The sequence below is a fragment of the Halichoeres trimaculatus genome, unplaced genomic scaffold (genome assembly GCF_033239565.1).
Source record: "Halichoeres trimaculatus isolate MK-OKI-2021-1 unplaced genomic scaffold, fHalTri1.1 fHalTri1_scaffold_3, whole genome shotgun sequence".
Lineage (NCBI taxonomy): Eukaryota > Metazoa > Chordata > Actinopteri > Labriformes > Labridae > Halichoeres > Halichoeres trimaculatus.
In genome coordinates this window covers 24557808-24581488 of record NW_027437181.1, presented here as the reverse complement: position 1 = coordinate 24581488, position 23681 = coordinate 24557808, and the positions used below count along the sequence as shown (strand labels likewise).

The window sequence follows — 23681 nt, the reverse complement described above, 5'->3', positions numbered from 1 at the left end:
AGAATTTTTTTATCTCTCTGGAAAATTCCAGATCAAATCAAACCCCAGAGATTTATTAATCAACTTGTAATAATGCAAGTGTTATTTTAAAAACAGGAGCAGAGTCTGTTGATATTTGATCTAGAAACTTGCATTCTGGAGGTAACTTGAATCTGTGTGTTTTCTTTTCTAATTAGTTTGAAGGAGTTTCTACCCAAAGAATACATCAAGCAGAGAGGATCTGAGAAGAAAGTCTTCCAGGTGTGGTCAGACTATCCTTTTCTGAAGCACATATTTGTAGTTTCACATTCATTTCACAGTTTTCTGCAATCGTCCATAAACTGACAGCGTGTCTAATCCAACCTGCAGGAGCACAAAAACTGTGGAGAGATGACTGAGATTGAAGCTAAGGTGAAATACGTCAAACTGGCCCGCTCTCTGAGGACCTACGGCGTCTCCTTCTTCCTGGTCAAGGTAAATTGGAAATCTAATTCTGCGAGCATTTAAATTAAATCCCCCCCTGAACCATTTTATTCAATAAAAAAAGATCATCTACCCTCAGAAAGTGAAAAATCCAGCCTGAAGTGAAGCAGATTTTGGAATTAGTGGAAGTGTTGTAGGAGCCTTTTATCTCCTGAGTTAGAAATGTGTTCTCTGGGCTCGGTGTTAACTGGATAAAGAGTCTGGAGGCAGCTCTCAGCAGGAGGAGAAATTGTCTGTGTCCACCTGAACCTTCAAAGCTCCTAATGTCAAATACACAGAGAAAAAAAGGTGCAGCTCAAATGGGACTCTGAGGACGGAGCCTGTAAAATATGAAAACCACAACAAATCCTCAATCCACATCTACAGTGCATTCATTAGGCTTAATTTAGGAGATGTATTTGACAGAAATTGTTTTTCAAAAGTGTTAAAATGATTCTTATTTATTAGGAACTAGAAAAGCACTCAGAGAGCACAGACCTCCATGAGGCATATTGTGATTGTCACCAACACTTTAGTCCTACTTTAATGTTATACTCCCTTTCAGCAGACTGTCTGCTACAATTTGGTGTTAGTTGCAGGTTTGTACAATAATTTGTTACCTGACAATGTTGAAAATTATGATGACCCAAAACATATTTCATATTCTGGATCTTGGTATCCATAATATTGTCAGGGTCTGGATCGTACTTTTACATCCTTCAGAAATTATGTTGACCTTGTCTTCTATTGTTTTGCAAAGCAATCCAACCATTTATCGTGGAGTTATATACACATATGGTGAAAATGGCCCTATCTCACAATGATAAAGAATCCTTTAGAGCAATCCTGGATCCAGATGGTGATCCGGATCACCTCTAAAATGTAATCACTTCTTCCATATCTCATTCTGGACATTTCCTGAAAATTTCATCAAGATCCGTTTGTAACTTTATGAGTTATGTTGTTCACAGACAAACAAACAGACACTGCAAAAAACTGAAATCTTATCAAGTGTTTTTGTCTTATTTTAAGTAAAAATTGTCTTGTTATGCTCGCTTTGAGCCACATTAACCTGACCAGTCCAGAAAAACGTCTTATTTTACGTTATTTGAAAACAAAGATGAAGTCTGAATTGCTTGTCACAAGTAAAAAAATCTGCCAATGGGATTAGAAAAATTGCTTAAAAGTAGAGTAATGCCTTAACACAAGAAACTTTTCTCTTGTTCTGTCGGCAGATTTTTTAAAACTTGTAACAAGCAATTCAAACCTCATTTTTGTCTTTAAATAACTTGAAATCAGACATTTTTTTCTGGACTGGTCAGGCGAATGTGGCTCATATTGAGTCTAAAAAGACATTTTCTACTGAAAATAAGACAAAAACACTTGATAACATTTCAGCTTTTTTTCTTCTTTTGCAGTGTACGGACAGACAAACTCTCCTAAAAACATAAGCTCCTTGGTGGAGATAATAATACTTGCTTCTTTATATGACTGAACTAATAATTCACCATCTTCCCTCTCTGAAAGCCTCGGGTATATTCACGCCATGCATTCCCCTTACACATCCTTCTCTCGGTCACTAATTCCCTCGCTCACACACCCCTGCAGCAGCATTTCTACAGGGAGTTCAGTTTGTCCCTGGAAGGAAACCAAATGTGTCTGTGCAGCCGAGTGTGCCTCTAAAAATTATTTCAGATCAAGTGTGGGAGGAAGTGGACTGAATGAGGGAGACTGGGAGACATCACACAGGCAAACCTGGGACACTAACTCTCCAAAATAAGTCCAACTGCCAGCAGATGTCCACTGAAAAGGACCAATTTACTGCTCTCCAACTGAAGCTCCAGCATAACTGCTTTGACAAGAGTGACAAATAACTTTTTTTTTTACCTCATATTATTTTTGGCCAAGAGGACATCCTGCATAAGAATGATGGGAAACGTCCCTCTCTACAGCGATAAATCACTTTCCACTCTTCACCTTTTCTGACTACATTGCTGGGCTCTCAGAGAAAATGACATCATTTTTGGGGTAATTGCTTGTAGAGAAAAAAAAAGTCACTCGTGCTGCAGTTACTGACTCTCTGCCAGGCAGGTCCTGGCTTTTCATCAGCAGCTTTCAGCACCAGAGGTTGTGAGCTGAAATGAGGTCTAAAAAACAAGTGGCGCTCACCTCCAACACCGCCTCTAAATCGTCATTTGCAGGAGCTTGCATTGCTCGCTCCTGAAAGATCGCACTGTTCCTCACCTTTTGTTCCTTTTAATCTGTGAAAACGCACACACCCCACCTCCTTTAAATCTGTGCCTTCCCCGATCTGCTCACATTGTGCCGGCTCACCTTTGTCAGTTCCTCCACCTTCGAGTGTAATCCAGTGGAGCAGGAGCATTTTGAAAAATAAACCCTGGAAAAAATGCAGCTTATAGACCTCTAACCCATAACCCCCTGGAGGCCTGCACAGAGTTTACAGGCTGTGCAGGACTTTAACACACCTCACCTCTTTGCCCTCACGTCACAGCTCATCACGGTCCGTCCATCTGCTGACCGACTGCGGGTCCTGAAGAAACCCTTTCTCTTTGCTAAGCAGTGAGTGAAGAACAACATCAGAGGCTTAGTGAATACAGGGGAAGGCTGAGAGTTTGTGACAGGCAGATAAAGACATGATTAAGACTAAACGCTTTAATGACTAACCGGGAAAAGTTTCTTCTTTCACTGTGAGACAGATGAATACCCCTCCTGGCAGATCATTGTGACAGCAAAGTCTGAAATTTGAGCTGTTAGGCTTTTGAATTAAAATCATGTTGCTTGAACAACAAGCTATTTCAGCAGGCTCAGAAACTGGAAAAATCAAAGAAAATGTAAATGGGTATAATAAAATTTCACATTTAAAATGTTCTGTTTGCATTATGAGGTTTGTTCATCTGTTTTTGTTTAATCTTTTTTCATCTGTTGTAAAACGCCTGGCTTCAAACGGAGCAGAGGGTCTTCTGCAAATGAGAAAATTAAAAGGAGAGATGTTACACACCAATGCCAAAACATACAGAGCTTTGACTGAGAATTGTGGATCCGAGAGAGCGCTGAATTGATGCCGGCAGACAAAATGAGGGCACTTGTAGCTTTTTGGTGGGTAGTAATCATCCAATAAACCTGCAGGCAGTGTTATGAGTGCTAATTGCACCAGACCTGGTATCTGAATCAGGGGCAGTACTGGAAGAGTCTGCATGCTGTAGCAGTCCAGGATGGGTTTTCTATAAAAGTATGTTGGATGAAGTTGGCATGACTGACGGCGTGAAAAATTAAGAGATTAATAAACTAGAACAGGCATTAAAACACTTTAAACTAAAGAAGTGTAAAGTGTGGATTAATGGCTCATTTACAAACCAAGGAAAACTAACAGAGATTATCTAACCCAAGTAGAACATTAGGTGTTACATGCTTTGTTTCCCCGAACTAATTTGGCAAAGTCCTTCTGAAACTCTTTAATTTCCTCAGTGATCTTTTGTGTTTTGAAGTGGGCTTGTGGAGAAGCATGTAAAAAAGAAGTGCTTTTACCAGAAAGATATTTTATTAGTTGACCCATTCACCCAGAAACTAGTCAGGTACCAGCGCATAAGCTAGGCTGTCAACTTCTGCAGCCACAGCCAACTGTACTCAATAATTTAGCTCATTTAAAGCTCAATACATTAATTTGGGTGCCTTTTATAACCTACTAGAACAAACACCAAAGTAAAGAGTGATAATTTCAGCTCCTTTTTAATTCCTTTATTCTCTCTGAGAGGGCAGATATCTGATGAGGTGGTTAACAGCATGTTGCAGGCGCCTTTGTTTACATTTTTCACTACAAAGATTTGCATTAAGTGGTTTGACTTGCAGTCAAAAAGAGCAGGAGGATTTTTTTTTCTTCAGAAAACACACCACATACATGTCCAAGACAGAATCACAGAGGAGGAAATCCTTTGTCCACAGGGGTTGCCAAAATAAACCCCAAGCCAATAGTTCCTCTGTGAAGCTCAAATTGCAAAGAGCCTAGCGTAGCGCTGGTGCTATGTTTTGAATATCAAGTTTTATTCGGTGGTAGATTAGAAACAAGATAAGATGAATCAATCACTCTTTTTGCTTATGAAATCTGGGGAGACACACTTTCATATTGCATTTTCAACATGCCCTAGAGCACTGTTTTCTTACCAATAATGTCTTTCCAATAAATTAAAAAGGGTAAATGACAAAAACTTATGGTCCAGACTGCGTGTGGTCACATCACTTCCTAAGTTTAATAAACATTATTAGGTTTTTGTTTTACATTTTTGAGGTATTAACCATGACATTTCTGCATTTGGTAAAATATGTGTGAAACTTTTAGTTTTCTATGATTTATTGCACTTTTTTTTTTAGCAATTTATTTAGTTTGCCTGGGCCTAAGTCTTTACATTTTATTAAAGTTTGGTATGTAAGGGTTGCTTTGATATATAGCAAAAGTTTTATGCAAAAAATGACATTACAATGATAGACTGGTAGACTGGGTATATTACAGGGGTGGCCAACTAGTCACAGACCAAGAGCCACAAAAAATACTGTGGTACTACAAAGAGCCACATCAAAAACACACTTCCTCTCACACACAAACGAAAGGACATAAGATGGAAATCAATACACTTCCAAATTTTGAAGTGACATTTATTGCATTTGTAAGCATGCTTCAATGCCGTGTCTAAGACAAGACTCTGTTTATCCTGCAGAAAAGACAAAGTCTCATCCATCTGTCTATCTAGATAGCTATGAGCACATGTGCAAGTCGAGAAAAGAAACTGAAACTTAAGTATCAATCTCATCACCAAAGTATTGATCAATACTGATCACAACATCAATATATCAATAATTTAGATTGATTGGTACACCACTACTCATAACAATAATGAATGGATCAAAGAGCCACACACCGAAAGGCAAAGAGCCGCATGTGGCTCGCGAGCCACAGGTTGGCCACCCCTGCTATAGTAGGTCATAAAGGGTTGAGGAGACACCAGCTTTGGTATAAGTGTACACACCATGTAGAGATCACTGTCCACTCTTTAGTTTGCCATCAAGTCACTTTATATCGCTTTGATATGCAAACAAAATACGAGCGTCCCTCTGCCTTTCAGCCCTCCAATCAGCGGTACCATTGTGGCTATGGAGAGTGAACATGGCAGTGCAGAAGTAGTAGAGGATTTTTTATGAATACAGCCAAAATGTAGATCTCTTCAGCTGAAGGTAAACTCATTACTTCACAGATTCATCAAAATCTCCCTGTACAGTAAATATCTTGATGCTATGGTATCAAGTGTAACTGAAGAATGACAAGGAGAGACTTAGACCCCATAAACCAGTCTTGCCAAGGCTATAAAATGAAATGAAAACTCTCTGACTGAACATATCACACTTTCAGTCAGCGATAGCAGTGACACCCGTGTTGGTAATAAACACAAATGTTTGTATCCGTGGAAAATGATGCAGCAGTCAGAGAGTTATATGATGGAGGAAATCTTAATGTTGCAGATTGCCTTTGAATGTTGATTCCAGATTTGTTTCTGTTTTGGTCTTATCTGTGTTTTTGTCTGTTTTTTTGATAAATGTAACATATTTGATGCCTCGCAGGAAAAGATGAAGAGTAAGAACAAGTTGGTGCCGCGGCTCCTGGGGATCACCAAAGAGTCTGTGATGAGAGTGGATGAGAGGACCAAAGACGTGGTTCAGGAGTGGCCACTCACCACTGTGAAGAGGTGGGCGGCTTCACCCAAGAGCTTCACACTGGTGAGATACACACACACTCACACACACACTTGACACCCACACCACAGCTTTAAACACAGACTTCTGTGGGATTTTTCAGAAGAATTTAACGTAGAAGCACCCTCTAAATCTCTTTTTCTCAACTTTCTGGGGCTTCTGTCTTCTTTTATTCTTTACCCATTTTGTCTTTTACTCCCTCCAACACTGAGTGTTGTGTCCCGGGCAGTAAATAAAAACGACAGCTTCCCAGCGAACCCATCTCTTCTCTGCAGAGGCCATAAAACAATCACTGTAGTGCTCAGTCCTCTTCTCCTTTCATTCCCTTGTGCACTCCAGGTATTGAACTCAGTCTTTTGTCTTCCCTGTCAATATCCCTCCTTTGTGTCAGCACCCAGAGTCAGTGAGCAACATGGATTTAATCTTGTAGATCTGGTAGAGGGACTGTCTCTATTAAATTAACAGGCTTTCTTTTTTCCTGTTAATTCAGCTGAGTGCTTTGTGCTTCAGGGCATGCGTTTCTGTGACACTGGCATTTGATGCAGAGTAAAGGGTTTGATTCGTTGCTCATATATTGAGTTTCATTTTTTAATTTGCTGTTTGTTAGATTTTTTCCCCTCACCTTCTCTTTCATACACATGAATCAGAGAAATGTTCAGACTCACTTTTAGGAAACACTGCACTACATTTTTCACCCTGATTCCTGCAATAACTATCCTCCAAGATGCTTCTTGGGTTAATCTGACTCTGCATATGTTTCACCCAACACAATGTGTAGCATTCATCTGAAACTAGCCAGCTCCATGGATTCACAGTAATCCTTGCAGTAAATCCTCAACATGTGCACTGCACCAGCACTGCAGAGGATTTTTTTTTTTCCACAGTCAAGAATAAAATGCATGTTTAGAAGAAAAAAGTGTGTTTTGTGTTTGTGAAGGACTTCGGGGAGTACCAGGAGAGCTACTATTCTGTACAGACCACTGAAGGAGAACAGATCTCCCAGCTCATTGCAGGATACATCGACATCATCCTGAAAAAGGTGAGACATTTATCTCAGATGAATCATGATGAATCGATTTCCCCCCTGAGGCAAATGACGTGTCACATCTCTTGACGCTTGATGTAGTCTGAGTGCTGTGTCATTCGGCTGATGTGAAATAAAATGAGAACAAAAGGCAGCTGTGCCCACCTGGAAAGATGTAGGAAGTTGTGTTAACCAATCACACAAGCATTTGTTGTTCCTTTTATCAAGCCAGAACTGAAGAAACCAAGAGCCAGAGTAACTTTAGGTTTAGACCATGCTATATTTGATTTTGGGCTTTTATGCCTTTATTCCAAGAGGATAGAGCTGAACACTAGGAGAGACATAGGGTGAGTAGCATGTGGGAAACGGCCACAGGAAGGAATTGAGCCAATGCCGCCAGCTTAAGTACAATAGCTGCTGTACATGGGACATGTAACTTAACCACCAGGCCAGATCAACACAGAAGAGTTAAGACTCTTTTTTGACTGTAGTCTTAAGCCCCGTTTCCACCCATTGGTTCAGTTCGGTTTGTCTTGGTACTGCATACATTTTGTTGTGTTTCTACTGACTAATTCCGGTAGAGATTCCCAAATAACCAAACCGTACTGTCTCACTTTTTGGGACCCTTCTGTTGGAGTGCCAGACATTACTGATCCAACACAGAAGGTAGAAGGTGGAGCTTCAACTCTGCAGTCCATTGACTGGTCAAAAATATTGTCACTTACCATGTGACAGCAGCTGTATTTCTCCTTGTGGCACACAGCCTTCTCTGAAACAAAGCTTGATTATCGCAATTTGTAACAAAGGGCCACATGTAAATCATAAAGAGGACAAATTTCTGGACTTCTTCCATTGTTGCTCTTTATTTCACATTTTTCTTCTGTCAGACTTATTCGCGAGGTTCACTGTGTCGCGCTGCTATGGCGTCACGTAATATGTAACAGACGCGGCTATCGACTTCCAGTCAGAAAGCAGCTTATGGTTGCAGGTGGCACAGTTAGCTGTGGAAACGCAAACAAGATCAGGTTTTACTGATCCAAACTGGACTGCTGGAAGCGGAACTTTATAGAGCATCACAATTTTCTCTGCATTCCTTTTCTTAGCAAAGAAAGTTTACAGAAATATTAAACTTCCTCACTTGACATCTAGAAAACACTTAAGTATACATATAAATACATATTGTGATACATTGTTTTCCTCCACACAGATTTATCCTAAGTTATTTTTGATTGACCTTACGACATCTGTTCAAAGCTAGAAAGTAGAATAAACAAAATGTTTCGCTCAGACTTGTTTGGGTCGAGGTTTTCTTTTATGTAAATCAAATTTGCAAACTTTGAAAGATACCTGGAGGCAGCCTCTCTTTGTTCTTCTTCTTGTCTTTTCTCATTCTGAGACTTTTTCTCTTTTTTCCTCTCATTTTTGCAGAAGCAAAGCAAAGACCGCTTTGGGCTGGAAGGTGATGAAGAGTCCACCATGCTTGAAGAATCTGTATCACCAAAAAAGTATGTTGGTCAAGTATTTTCAGCTACTATATTTTTTTGAAAATGCTAAAAATCACATTTCTAGTGAACCTGAAATGTGACAAATAGAAAATGTTTTTTATGCTACACACTGAAGTGAAATAGTAACTATTTTACGTGTGAAAAAAAACAGTTTCTTTCAGTGTCATTCCAAGCTAACAGCATGCTACCGTTAGCATTTAGACCAACAAAATGCCACAATAATAATAATCTTGTGACTTTAAGAAAAAAAAAACTTCTTTCTGTTGCTAACATTTTAAAATGCTGTACAAAAACTATTTAACCCCCTGTGGGAAAACTTATGAAGTTAGAGGAAAAGCAAACTTGTTCTTAAATAGAAGCGACTAATCCTTACAGTACTCCTCATGTGACCCTTACTCTGCTTTATTATGTTGTAGTCCTTGAACTGAAGAGTGTATGATGATGGTTACTCCATGAGCAAAATAACAGCACACAACATTATTGCTTTATTGTCCCAGAACACAATAACAGACTGAGCCCTTTTTCAATTTCCTCCTTACCACAGTTCACAAATCCATTTAATAGAATCTCATTTTAATACATGAACTCCTCCTAAGCCGGACTTTATCTGAAAGATAATCATTATGTGAGGTAATTTGGCCGCCCTGGACAAGCGAAGGCTCTTTTTGGACATTTCCTGATTAGATGTGTATTACCACATTTATCCACAGCGGACTCGCAGTGCGTAACTGAAGCCTTCTTTCCTGTCTAGCCTCAATTGATATTGCTTTCCTGCTTTCAACTCAGAAAGAATTTGCTGCAATTGTTTTTCTGTGTAGATTTTTTTTTTTTATCTGGGCTTGTGCACGCTGCTGATGGCAAGAAGTCTTTAATACTGCAAACATGCAGCAAGCCAAACTCAGGACAGCTTTATCTGAGGAACAACAAAACAGAGCTTTGTCTGCTGCATGTACACGATGGGACGACTGCAGAGAGGGTCTGTGTGGTGTTTGTGGTCTGCTGTCACAGAAGAATATAACAACAATGCTCTTCCATTAGTACACTTGTACACACAGACAAGGCACAGAAACAAAGATTTTTTTCTCCCTCTTTATGTTTTTCTTTTAGTCATTTTCCAATCATTGATGCTTCATTACAGCAGTTTTAGCACAGCTATTTGAGCTACTTTGCTCTTGTGTTCAGTGTGTATCAGTCTTTGTTAGTGTTTTTTTTCAACTGAAATTGATAAGCCAATAATCCTCATTTTAACTCTCCTTTATGACGTTTTAGTGATTTAAAAGACAAATATTTAAGTTAGTGTGCTAAAGAATGATTATAATTTTACAAGGAGATACTGTTGCACAATGCAGCCGATAAAGAGTTCAGTGATAAAACCTTGCGGCTGTTAAAACCTAACCGTTTTTTTTTCTCACGTGGAGAGCCTGTCACAGTCTCCTCTCTGTATTTTCTGCAGCATTTCAGAGAGATTGGAACTGTTTTTTCAACAGCTGTGAGAGCAGTAATTTGAGTGGGTGAGAAGACGATGATTAATCACCCCTCCCCCACATTTTATATTCCACCTCCTTCCCAGTGGTAATAAAGGCCACTGAGCCTATATTAACCAAATTAGAAGGTGTGCTTGCAAACCTTTCATTCTCTCCACTGGTCAACGCTGCGTTTAAATCAATCCCTTTGATTATCAGACTCTATCATCCAAGGACACTTTGACCTCAGTTTCTGTGATGAATTTACAGTGTTGTTAGTAAATGGGGCTCAACAGTTTTACTCTCTTCTCTGCTTTGTTGTGCCATCTCACTAAATTATTGTCATCAGAAAAAGTAATGTTTTGAAATGTAAAGATGCTGATTAGGTGACCTCCTCATTCCCTCGCAGGTCAACCATCCTCCAACAACAGTTTAATCGTGTAGGCCGGGCGGAGCACGGTTCAGTGGCGCTGCCAGGGGTGATCCGCTCCGGCTCCATCGGCACAGAATCACTCAGCATGGGCACCATGCCATCTGCTCAACAGCAGATCACTATGGGTCAGATGCACCGTGGACACATGCCCCCACTGGTAAGAAGAACAAAATGTCCCCAGTTTGGGGTTTGGGGAACTTTTTCATTCATGGATGACCTTCTTTTCATGCTCAGGAAGCATGTCATGTACAGTGTGTCATTAATTAAGAGTTTCTTGTGGATGGAGAGAATACCACCATACTTCACTTGATCTCCTTCCCCCCTTCTCACAGCTGGTTCCTTCGTTTGTTTACAGTTGAAGAGGGGTCACAGCTTCTGAAACAACCCATCTTTGTGTTCTTGTACTTGCAGAGTTCAGCACAACAGGCTCTGATGGGCACCATTAACACTAGTATGCAAGCTGTGCAGAAGGCCCAGATCGACCTTGGAGAAGTCGACGACCTGCCACCCCTGGGACAGGACATGGTACCGTACAGTGATCATTACTGTGATTAAGAGTTGTGCTGCAGACAAAATTTCAGCCATGTTTAGTGGATTTATGCTCACAAAGGTTTGGTTTTTAATACGATGTACCATATTTTACTCAGGCATCCAAGGTGTGGGTCCAGAACAAGATGGATGAATCAAAGCACGAGATCCACTCGCAGGTGGACGCCATCACTGCAGGAACAGCCTCTGTTGTCAACCTCACAGCTGGTCAGTGGCTCTAACGTGACTCAGCAGAAAGTTTTCTGTTTAGATTTTGTTCAGCTTAGTTAAAATAAAATACTCAATGACTGAAGTCTGCCTGCATTATGTATTTTGCAGCCTGAGTGAAGCTAGAGGAGGTGTTGAACGTGGCCACAGTTTAACAAGCAGATTTAAGAGGTTCTGTTTTCTGCAGAGTTAGAATGATCTAACCAATTAAGGATTTGAAGCAGAACCTTTCCAGCAGTCCCATGTTCATTAACATAACTGTGGGCCCTGTATAAAATCTAATAGCCTCCTAAAATGCTGCTGTGGTTTGGTAAATTTTGGATCTGTGCCATTCTGAGCCACTTCACATTAGAAGTGGTAGAAACACAATAATCTGCCTTTTATTTGCTAAAACAGACTCACACAGTGTTATTTTAATTCAGTGTAGTCATTTGTTTCTCTGTGCTTTGTTCCATTACTCAGGTGATCCAACAGACACGGACTACACAGCAGTGGGCTGTGCCATCACCACCATCTCCTCCAACCTGACAGAAATGTCAAAGGGTGTGAAGCTGTTGGCTGCTCTCATGGAGGATGATGTTGGTGGAGGAAACGATCTGATGAGGGCTGCCAGGACGCTGGCTGGGGCTGTGTCTGACCTACTAAAGGCTGTGGAGCCGGCTTCTGGAGAGGTACAAAAAGGCAGAGAAACCTCCAAACACTGCAATGACACACTTTCTTTAATGTGTTTCTGTATAACAGCATTGTAATATTCCAAACCCATCATCAAATCAGTGTTCTCTCCTTTGTCCCCAGCACTACTGCACCCCTGAAAATGTTGATGATAAAATTTGTAGTCCTGGCTTTTGATGTTCAAGCACAAATCAAAAACAGCTGTCCCGAGGATAATAATTGTCAGCAAAAATTAGGTTCTGAAATATGAAACAGTGGCAGACGACTTGGGTCAGAAATACAGAAAAAGAATGGAATGCATGGATGGAGATGCAGGTTACTAAAGAGGTTTAAAGGTCCCACATTCTGCTCCTTTTCTGCAGTTTAATATGGTTCATTGATGTCTTCATGAAATGGTAGTAACATGTTTTGGTCCAAAAAGCCAATAAATCAAGCACAGCAGCATTGTTTCCAGGCTCTCATAGCCCCTCTGTTCAGAACAGTCTGATTTAGTGGGCGTGACCCTCATATGTAAATGAGCTACTGCTGATACCGCCTGCCCTTCTGCGTCACTGAGTGCGGTGCCACAAGCTCCGAATGCACAATGTTTAGAAAACAGCGAAGCTCGTGTACCGTAACATTACAGGCTAAAACAACAGGCTAACTGCAGCTAAAGTTAGCATCCTGAAGCTAACACAGAGGCAGAGGGGGACACTGAGGAAAAGCTCTTACATCTGCTCTACAGCACACAGCATTTAAAATACTCATATTTCCAGGGTCCAAAGTTTGTTGGCGGATGGTTGGTAATGCGCCTGGATTCAGGACCAGTCTATCGCTAGCTCTCTGTTGTACTGTCCAAAGTTGGAAAAGCAGTCAGCCATGAAGTGACTAGCACGCACATGCACCGTTTCACTGAGTGAAACTGGCACATTTCTGGATTTTACATTCACAAGCACTACTAAGTACAGGTTTTGTCATTAAATATCACATTTTGTGGGCTGGGAGGAAAGCCAAAGACCCACAAATTTCACTAAAAGACTTAATAAAGTGATTTTTGCATATCATGGGACCTTTCACAGATATAAAATAGTGTGCAAAAGTGAAGCCTGGATCTAAGTTTGATCCTAAGCAAGAAGCAAACAGTACACCATTTGTATCACTTAAAACACTCAGCACAATGATGTATTTTTCATTCCAATTATAACCTGAAAAGATAACCAAATCTCCAGCAAAAGAGTTCTGTTTTGGATTAATACATGTTCAGTTAATAATGGAGTGTCTCTCCTCATCCTCAAAACTAATACATCTAATTATATTACATCCTGTGCTGCTGGTTGGCCTCGGATAACTGAATTTTCCAAGTGTTTTCAAGGTGGAGGGATCAGGCTCAGGCTAAATTGAATATTTCTGCCTTTACAGAAACAAAAAAAACCTGCATTAAAAAATCTGTAGAGCGGCTTCATTTTGTGGTAATAATGTCTGTGTGTGCTTGGACTGTAATGTTCTCGCTGAGGTCGATTAGGAGTTTGTTTCTGTTTTGTTGTGGAAGTATCATTGTGAAGTTAATGTTCTGTTCAGTTAATGGCTGCCAATCTGCATAATGCACAGGCTTATCTCGCTTTGGGACAACCCTGAGCTCTGTGCATTATGCATGAGAGGTAACGTGTATCCTAAAAGCCAGGGGTAAGAAGAGATGAGGCAGGCTGATAGACTTTACCCATTCTTCATCGCAGTTATAAACACCGTGTGACAAAGGAATGAATGTTAACTGCTTAAGAAACTCAGATGATGCTGATGTTGTATTTTGGAGACAACATGCTTCATGTTAATTACTGTAAAGGCCAACAAGAAGTCACGTACCAAGATTTAATTTGATCTAGTTTTTGTAGCTCAATGCAGCTTTGGATCCTGATGGTCTTCTATGTGTTTGTGTGTTTGTGTGTGTGTGTCTGCAGCCCAGACAGACTGTGCTGACAGCAGCAGGCAGCATCGGGCAGGCCAGTGGAGACCTCCTGCGCCAGATTGGAGAGAACGAGACGGACGAGAGATTCCAGGTACTGATGCAACACTTTTAGCCATTTATCATCATCATAACACTCAATGAAACCAACAGAGAAAGCTCGGCCTTGGATTACTCAGTTAATTGAAAACATATGGTAACCAAGGAAATATAGAAATATTGTCGTGCAAAGTTTCTCTCTATTGAACTTGTTTGAATGAGATTTAATCGAAGCTTTTATTATTCTATCATGTTGTAATGCCTGCTGATGTAATTCAGTATTTAATTTAGACAAAGAGCCTGCTGGCTACCATACAGCAATCATATTCAATATACATTTTAATATGGAATTAATTTAGGATGATTTTACAGTTGTGAATAAGGTAAAAGTTTTTTTTAATAAGACTTTTTAACACAACTCACCAATAAGAGTCATGTAGTATAGTTCTTTTTTATGTAATTGAACAAATAAGCTTTTCTCTTGGCACAGTTGGACACCAACACAGACATATCGTCGACCTATTATAGTAATGGCCTAAGTCAGTCTTTGACGAAAATGAGTTTTTGGCTTAAATCATCTCTTGATAATGCTGGACATCTCTGGTAAAATCACCAAAATCTTTAGATAAAAGGACCATGCTTTTTATGCCCTATAGCAGTGGTTTTCAAAGTGGGGGCCGCCAGAGGGCACAAGAGAGAAAATTGGAGGGAAGGGAAAAAATATAATTTATTTATTTATTTATTTATTCATTTTCATTTATACCTATATTCATTTTTACTTTTTTTTTTTTTGTAACCATTTGTCGTGAACTTACAAAACAAAGAGTGCCGGATTCACATGCTCCCAATTGCATCCTAACCGTACCTTGTCTGACAGCTGCAATTTCGGCATAATGATGTCATGATCTGTGTCAACCTGGCATTTTGTGCTAATTATTAAGCTATCTATAAAACTGAATTTAGCTTTGAGGCTCTTTCCCTGTCTAACTACTAGCTACATGTAAGACAGGTGTATTCGTTATCGGCTGACAGTTGGGATGGATACCGAATTAGGTACTTTTATTGGTACCAACCGAATTCTATCAAAAGTACCGAGTACCGATTCATATAAAACCAAAAGGTACCATGTTTAGGTAGCTGAATGCATGCTTGTGACTGTGAGGGAGTGTCAGAGTAGTCGATTTTCCATGCTGGACATTAACACAGCATCACTAGGTTATGTATTGAAGAATAAATGTGTTAAATTAAAAAGTACTTTATTATTAAACAAATGTATATTTTTTACCACATAAACACAAAAAAGTACCGGAAATTGATACCGTCGAGTACTGGTACCGATTGCCCGGTACTGGTACCATCCCTAGCTGACAGAGCCCTAAAATGCCTTCAGCCTTTTGCAACAACCTACTTCTGTGAGTCTGGGTTTTGTTTAATAATTATCTGTTCTAAACAAATGCAATAATCATCAAAAAGTGAAAACAAGTTAAAAAATACATTCTTAAAGTTGACATGTCTTCATTTACTGAAGCATTTTCTGTTTGTTTCCAAAGGGGGTTCCCGGCCAGAAGCAAATGCTTGGGGGGCCTTGGCATAGTAAAGTTTGGGAACCCCTGTCCTATAGGACAATGGCCTATGTCAACAGGGTGACTTAGGCCATTTTATTTCTAGCCTAAGTCAAAATTCTGGATTATTCAGAATAAAATGTGTGACTTGGGTGAATTAACATGCTTTCATGATGGCGACTGCTTCAAGAAGAAACAGATCTTTAGTGCAGAAGAAGCTGTAAGCATGGTTCTTGAATCATTTTCTACTGGTGAGTGATTAGGTTCACTATCATGAAGGCTAGGGTATAATGTTGTGTAGTAATTTAGTCTAAATTTCACAGGTTGTAGTTTAACTACAGATTAAGCTACTTCTAGTTAGCTACCTATTCCTGGCTAGCCCACTTATTTCTGTAACCAAACATAAATTAACATAAGGCAATAAAACCCTTCAAAGTTATAGAATTAAAGAAATGTTTTTGCTTTTTTGGTTGGAGATGTATGAGTATGCCTACTCAGCATATGATTGACCTGACATTCGTTCTATTTAGGTTGGAGTTATTTACATGTTGAGTTTGTTTTATGGAACTGAAGGACAGTTAATGGTCAGGTTTCAAAAAGTTGTCAAAACTTGGTATTGGAAAGGGGCTAAGTTCAATAAAGATACAGCAAAGAAGCCCTGGAGAAGTGAGGAAAGGGGCTACCTCCTGACCAGTTTGATTAACCTGACATTTGTTTAATTTAACTCAGGGTGATTTCAGTTTTGAGTTTGCATTATGGAACAGGACAGTTTAAGCCAGGTTTAAAGTTGCCTAAGTCAGACTAGAATGCTAGAAAAGTTGTTCTAAGTCACTTTATTCTTTAATGTTACATGATTGACACACCGTGTTCTGGGCACGTCAACAGCCATCCACTGTGAAGGCCTTTTTTGATTGAAATGGTTAAAAATGACTTTGGCCATTATTTTAATAGGGTGATGATACCTTTCTCATTTAGAGCTGGATGAAAAGTGGATCATGCTTTATCCCATTTTTGAATTCATGTCTGGAGATGACCTCAAAATGATCCAATGCTGATGAGGTGATTTGTACATTGTTTTCCTTATTTCTCCCCTTGTTGTAGGACATCCTGATGAATCTAGCCAAAGCAGTGGCCAACGCTGCCGCCATGTTGGTGCTGAAGGCCAAAAACGTGGCTCAGGTCGCCGAGGACACTGTGCTTCAGAACCGGGTCATCGCTGCGGCCACCCAGTGTGCTCTGTCCACCTCCCAACTAGTGGCATGTGCAAAGGTACAAGAATAAGTCATTTAAAGAGTACAAATGAGCCAGAGTGCTGAGTCATTGTACTAAATGACTCACATCCTTTAACTATTTATATAATATGCAGGAAAAGTACATCTATTAGATATAATGCACAAAAGCTCAGTGGTGTAATTTTTCAGCTTTTAATGTCAGCTCTGTCAAGGATGTGAATATTAAACACCCAGTGGTGTTGGAGCATGACTTAGGAAGCTATTGTAAATGCTGTTAGAGTCAGCGTGTGACGCTAACCTCCGAATTTTTTCATTCTCTGTCATAATAGATTTTCTATTGAGGTTCAGCTGCCACAGACATATTTTTTTCGAGTAACCTGCAAGTCATCCACAGCAAAAACAAGAATTTTTAGAGGGAGAAATTATCAGGATGCACCACGGCCCAGTTAAATACCCTGTGCCCTCGTTATATTTGCACATCTTTAATTGTACAACCCACACGCTTCTAATTAGCTCAAATAGCCTCCTGGCTCCCGTTCTGAATTGTTACGTTCGCTAAACAAACCTGCACCTCCTTGCATGGCAGGCAGTAAAAACATCTGCTGAATCCCAGAGTTTTTCTTTTACTTCTTTTCCTGTTCTCAGCATAACATATTGTGTAATTTCATAACTAGACTACTGCAAAGATTTTTAATGATTGTGTTACACACTGTATGTTTAGCTTTCATTGTTTTATGTGGTCATGTTAGATCCCTCAGCAAGCCATTGGCTTCTAGTTTGAGGGTATGTGTAATGTTCATTGATGATGAGGGTACAATTAAAATATAAAATATAAACATGTGCAAAATAATAAAAACAAAGCAAAAGACAATAAACTGGCCATTTTTTGATGACTGTCCCCTGTGAAGATGAGCCCTTTCATGTCACCTGTTATTTGTCTTTCTCATGTTCTAGGTGGTGAGTCCCACCATCAGTTCACCGGTTTGCCAGGAGCAGTTAATAGAAGCTGGAAAACTAGTGGATCGCTCAGTGGAAAGCTGCGTGCAGGCCTGTCTCTCAGCCACAGAGGATGGCGAGCTCCTCAAACAGGTCAGCTCCGTATATATGTGCACTGAACTCCATTGCATTAAAAGATAAAAGTATATCACAAGTTCGACCCAGAAAAGAAACTAATTAGCTCCAAATAGTTCGACTAATTCCTCCAGTACTGATTCACAAGCTTTTCATTTAAACCACACCGGATGTTCTGTTCATGTACTAACACTTGGCTTAAGGAGCATTGAAGATAATGAGTCCAGTGTGGCTCTTACCAGTCTGGTGAAATAAGAAGCAGGGAATAATACAGATTAAAACTAAAGTTAATGACGTGAGTCTCCCGTTCTGAAGGTGAGTGCTGCAGCCAGTGTGGTGAGTCAGGCTCTGGGAGATCTCCTGCAGCACGTGCGTCAGTACACCTCCAGAGGAGAGCCTATCGGGCGCTATGACCAGGCCACAGACACCATCATGACGGTCACAGAGAGCATCTTTAGCTCCATGGGAGACGCAGGTGAGAATAAAAGAGGTTGTTGTTTACAGATGGAAATACATCCTGCCGTGATGAGAGATTTTTCTTTCTTTTTTCTTTCTTTTCTCTTTCTTTTTCCTGTCTTTTCTCTCAGTAAATTCTTTGATAAAAAAACAAGTAAAAGCCAAAATGCATGGCATACATGTCAACAAGTGTTTGATTCATACATGATCACCTTAAGGGTACATCTTTGTGCATTACAAGTCTTCAGCAGGTTGAAGATTTTTGTTAAACCAATACCTATTTATATCTCAATGTCTGCAAAATCAGTAGCATCACCTTCTCTTAGAATTGATTTATTAACAATCAATAATTAATCATCTTATTTAAGCTCTTAAACTTGACTGTATTGCTTGTTATAGTCATTTTTTAACTAGTAAAGATGACATGCTAGCTTTAGCTGGCTGAACAATCTTAGTTTCATTGGAGTTGTTACCTGAACCCTAAGAATCAAAATAGTCTGTGTGCTTTGGGATAATGTGCCTATTTAAAGGTCCCATATTATGCTCCTTTTCAGCAGATTAGTATGGATCATTGATGTCTTCATGAAATGGTAGTAGCATGATTTGGTCCAAAAAGCCAATAAATCAAGCACAGCAGCATTGTTTCCAGGCTCTCATAGCCCCTCTGTTCAGAACGCTCTGATTTAGTGGGCGTGACCTTCATATGTAAATGAGCCACCGCTGATACCACCCCGCTCTTCTGTGTCACTGAGAGCGGTGCCACAAGCTCTGAGTGCACAATGTTTAGAAAACAGCGAAGCTCGTTTACCGTAACATTACAGGCTAAAACAACAGACTAACTGCAGCTAAAGTTAGCATCCTGAAGCTAACACAGAGACAGGGGGGGCACTGAGGAAAAGCTCTTACATCTGCTCCACTGCACACAGCATTTAAAGTACTCACATTTCCAGGGTCCCTCATTAATGAACTTTAGCCACTTAGTCTTGTCTTCTTCCGAGATGGGAAGCTTGTGCATGGAACTATGTGGCTGTTTACAGCCTAAAACAAAGCAGTGATGGCTCTTCAACTTTGGCATTGTCCTTCTTGCTGCTGGAGAGATTTCTCTCCAGCAGCAGTGAGGGGAATGGACGGGAAGGGGGTTCGGGGGGCATCTGCTACGGTGGACCAATCAGGTCAGACTTGCTCCTGATTGGTCAAAAAAGGAAATCGCTGACGTCGGCAAATCCCCAAAATCCAAACAGCTTGTTTTATGTCAGGATTTTACATTCACAAGCACTACTAAGTACAGGTTTTGTCATTAAATATCACATTTTGTGGGCTGGGAGGAAAGCCAAAGACCCACAAATTTCACTAAAAGACTTAAAGTGATGTTTGCATAATATAGGACCTTTAAAACTAAAAATATTGAGTGAATAACTTCAGATATCTCTTGGTTTTTGATTGCAGCAGTTTCTCTTAGATGCCATCTGATCTTGTTTAATTTTGACCTAAATGTAATGACTGTTAAACAGTGCAACTGTTTCCCTCTGTGCTCCCCCTGAGCTTAGCACCTTAGCTTACCTCCCACAGCTTTACTGTTTGAAGTCTCTCAGTAGATGTGTTGTATATCTCACGTCACCCTGTCTTCTCCTCAGAGACTGAGCCATGATGTTTGGTTTGAACGGACTGGTGTCAGCAAAACCCCGACAGTGATGTTTATAAGTCTGACAGCAGAGAGAGTGGGATTGATAGAAAGAGATGCACAGAGAAAGCCCCGGCCCTGCGCTCAGTTTAGCTGGATTTATTGGCTCCATAGAAACGTTACAATCTCTGTTTGCTTTGACGAGGCCTGAATACATGCAGCCTGTTGGAGAATGTCGCCTTTGAACCGGTGTCAAAAATGTCAGGTGAAGTCAAACCTGGCAGTCAGGTAGAAAAAGTGAAGAAAAACTGAGTCAATCCCTCTGTAGTGCAGTGTTGGCAGATCGTCTGATACATCCACATGAATTATAGAAGCTTAGTGCCAGGCTGCTTTTGTGGTGCGCCGTTTTTCTCCACACTCAGAACGAAGACGACTAACTCTTTTGTCTTCCCTCATTATTCTGATAAGAGGAAAATATTTTCCAAGGGACTCAGATGCACCAGGGCTCGAGAAGCATTAACATCATTTCTCATTCTTCACAAGTCATATGCAGGTGTTAGAATATTTTGCACATCTGATAACGCTGACAAGTACAACTGTGCACAGAATTTAAAACAGAGGGGAGCATGTTTGTATTTTTTATGTTCTCTTTTATCTTAGAGTGCCAACATTAATGAGTGTAGATCAAGGGTGGCCAACCAGTCAGAGATCAAGAGCCACAAAAATTACCATGGTACTACAAAAAGCCACATCACACGTGTGGCCTAACAAACACACTTCCTCTCATACTTAAACAAAATGACATTAAATGAAAATTGATACATTTCCGATTTTCAAAGCAAGATTGAGTGGGTTTGTAAGTGTGTATCAATTTGTACTGGAGCCATCTATCTATCTATCTATCTATCTATCTATCTATCTATCTATCTATCTATCTATCTATGAGCGATTGATAGGAGCACATGTAGAGAAGAGAAACTGAAACTTAAGTATTAAGGTCATCAACCAAGTCTTGACCAATACTGATCCCAACTTTGGCATCAACATATGAATATTTTAGATTGATCGTCAAACCACTACCTATATCAATATATTTATAGATATTTTTATGAATGGATCAAAGAGCCACACACCGGAATGCAAAGAGCCACATGCAGCTCACGAGCCGCAGGTTGGCCACCCCTGGTTTAGATAATCACAGTATGAATAATCACACCATTAGTCATGTTACCAACTTCAAATGTCTTATTTTGAAACTAATTAAGTGGTGTTAAATTAAAATTCAATGCAGTGTGTCTAAGTTTTCACATCCTTCACTAAGATTTAAAGTCTTTTCATGTCCTGTACTAAAATCTCTAGTCCCCCCAAAAGTGGGTCGTTATCAAGGTCATTTGACCTTTCTCCCAGGAGTAGTAGTAAAAAAAGATTGAGTTCACTGTTCATAAAAGTAAATTAAAAGATGGCCAAAAAATGACGTTATGCAGCTCTGTCGGTACAGGTTAACTGTCTTAGCACACTTCATACTTTGCCTATTGATCCACTGCCCCATCTCCTTCACGACCATCCCCTGACCTCTGCTCTGTTCTCTCAGGAGAGATGGTCCGTCAGGCTCGGGTGTTGGCTCAGGCCACCTCAGACTTGGTGAACGCCATGAGGTCAGACGCTGAAGCTGAGGTGGATGTCGACAACTCTAAAAAGTTGCTGGCGGCTGCTAAATTGCTGGCTGATGCTACCGCAAGGATGGTGGAGGCAGCAAAGGTAAGAAGAGCCCGGGTATATAAAGTGTGATTATTCTGTCATAGCGGCTATACTTAAGTGAAATACACTAAAAAAAAATCAGCTTTTCTTCCCATACTGTTCAATTGCTGACCCCCAAAAAGTCATGAGAAGTTAAATTCAGAGTTGTGGCATTTTCTTGAGACCAGATGAGAGTCTACAGGGTGGAATTTATACCCCTGAACATCCTGTGTGACCTTTTCAGTGAAGCAGAGGAGGATGAAGAAGCCCAAAAAGAGCTGCCGTGTGTGCGTGCATGTGCTGAAAGCAAAGTTAGGAAAGTCATTGTACTCGGTTTTGTTTGTAGAAGTATTATTCTATTCATAGAAATGACCTTTAAAAACTTTTTTTAAATAAAATATGACATCGGCAGATCTTCCACTAAAATATTCCTGAGGTTGGTTTCTGAATGGGGTTTAATGTTGTGTTATTTTACTGTTCTTTGAAGGAATAATGGGCTTTATGCAACATCAGAGTATTTTCAGGACGTAAATGATTCACTTCCAACAGGATCCAAAAGATGGCTGTTGCCATGATGGAAAGGCTGACTTGTATGAGGTTTTGGTTGCTGTTTTTGTAAAAGTTGCCATCTGCAAACTTTATCATCTGTCTCTCCGAGCAGCTATTTTAAGCCTTTCATCTTGAGATGACATATTTGATCCATTGTCGCTGAATTTATGTGTTTACAGTTTGGTGGATTCTTTAAAGAGTTACCCTTTATGAGTAGACAACTAAAAAGTCTTAAGTGACAGTTTGTTAGACCACTTTGTGTTCGTGGTATGAATTACTGATCTGTGCAGCAGCTGCATTTTGTGTCTGACTCAGCACCTCCGCTCTCACCCTGACTTTTTACTCTACACCATTCATTCATTTATGTTATGGATCTAAAAACCCCTGATGCAGTGTGTTCTGACACCTTTCTATCAAAACCAGATTTAACCTTTCAGCACTTTTGGCTGCAGTAGCTCTTCTGTCAGATCAGACCACACAGGCCAGCCCAGCTTTGGCCAACCTCGACCCTCTCATTGGTTCACCTTTTCTCCTTCCTTGCTGACTCCAGCAGACGAGGAACATCTCAAACGAGCTGCAGTTTTAGAGATGCTCTGTTGTTTGGTCCTTGTCAGAGTCGCTTTCGCCTATTTTTCCCGCTTCCAGCACATCAGCCTCAAGGACAAAACGGACACTTGCTGCCTCACAAACCCTGACTACTAACAGGCGGCATTGTAGAGAAATAAACAGTGCTGTTTGCTTCACCTGTCAGGGGTCGTAATGTTCCGTCTGATTGGTGTGATGTAGGTTTACAGCTCCCTCATTAAACATGAGATACTGTGTGTTGGTTTGTTTGCTTTTGACCATCATTCTCCTCTCTTTAATCTGAAATGTACACAAATAAAGTTAATTGAGTTTTTTTTCTCCATGTTGCTGCTTTGAGCTGTTATTGGATGAGTTAATAAAAAGGAGCTGAATTTTCAGTTTAAACATCATAATGGAAAATTTAATTCATCATAAGATGATTTATTTCCACACTTCCTGTTTAACCAAGCAGTGTGCACAAGGTGCATTTACAGGCATCACCAACAGCATTTACAAATTTCATCCAGAGTTAGGAAATAAGAACAAAGTTATAGATTTGAACATTGAAATATTGAGATTAATCCTGCTCTCATATTCAAGAGTTTGTAGTGTAACATGATTAAAGAGAACTTCAGACTCTTCTTCCCACGCTGCTGAGGGGCAGCTTTAGCTTTGCCATCCTTCCATTCATCTGCTATCTCTCTGCATCCCTCTCATTATCTGTCTGCTGAATCACACACTGATATTAATAACACTCCACTTCCAGCGCGGATATTAAACAACGCCCTCCAGCTGGTTGGACAGAGGAGTTTGATGCCCGACTCACCACCATCACAGCTGTACTTAATGTTTATCTG

At 40.2% G+C, this 23681-nt stretch overlaps 1 protein-coding gene across 3 annotated transcripts in view; it reads left to right on the top strand.

Moving 5' to 3' along the window:
- The window catches only part of LOC141787447 (talin-2), a 113952-nt gene that overhangs the window by 60169 nt on the left and 30102 nt on the right, over positions 1 to 23681 (top strand). For all 3 annotated transcript variants that reach the window (XM_074665828.1, XM_074665829.1, XM_074665831.1), the window contains exons 9-22: positions 177 to 240; positions 349 to 453; positions 6070 to 6225; positions 7139 to 7240; positions 8654 to 8730; positions 10603 to 10783; positions 11038 to 11151; positions 11274 to 11382; positions 11845 to 12053; positions 13989 to 14087; positions 16696 to 16863; positions 17781 to 17915; positions 18213 to 18372; positions 21566 to 21732. In XM_074665828.1, coding sequence (XP_074521929.1) covers positions 177 to 240; positions 349 to 453; positions 6070 to 6225; positions 7139 to 7240; positions 8654 to 8730; positions 10603 to 10783; positions 11038 to 11151; positions 11274 to 11382; positions 11845 to 12053; positions 13989 to 14087; positions 16696 to 16863; positions 17781 to 17915; positions 18213 to 18372; positions 21566 to 21732 — 1846 coding nt within the window. The remainder of the gene's footprint in view (positions 1 to 176; positions 241 to 348; positions 454 to 6069; positions 6226 to 7138; positions 7241 to 8653; positions 8731 to 10602; positions 10784 to 11037; positions 11152 to 11273; positions 11383 to 11844; positions 12054 to 13988; positions 14088 to 16695; positions 16864 to 17780; positions 17916 to 18212; positions 18373 to 21565; positions 21733 to 23681) is intronic.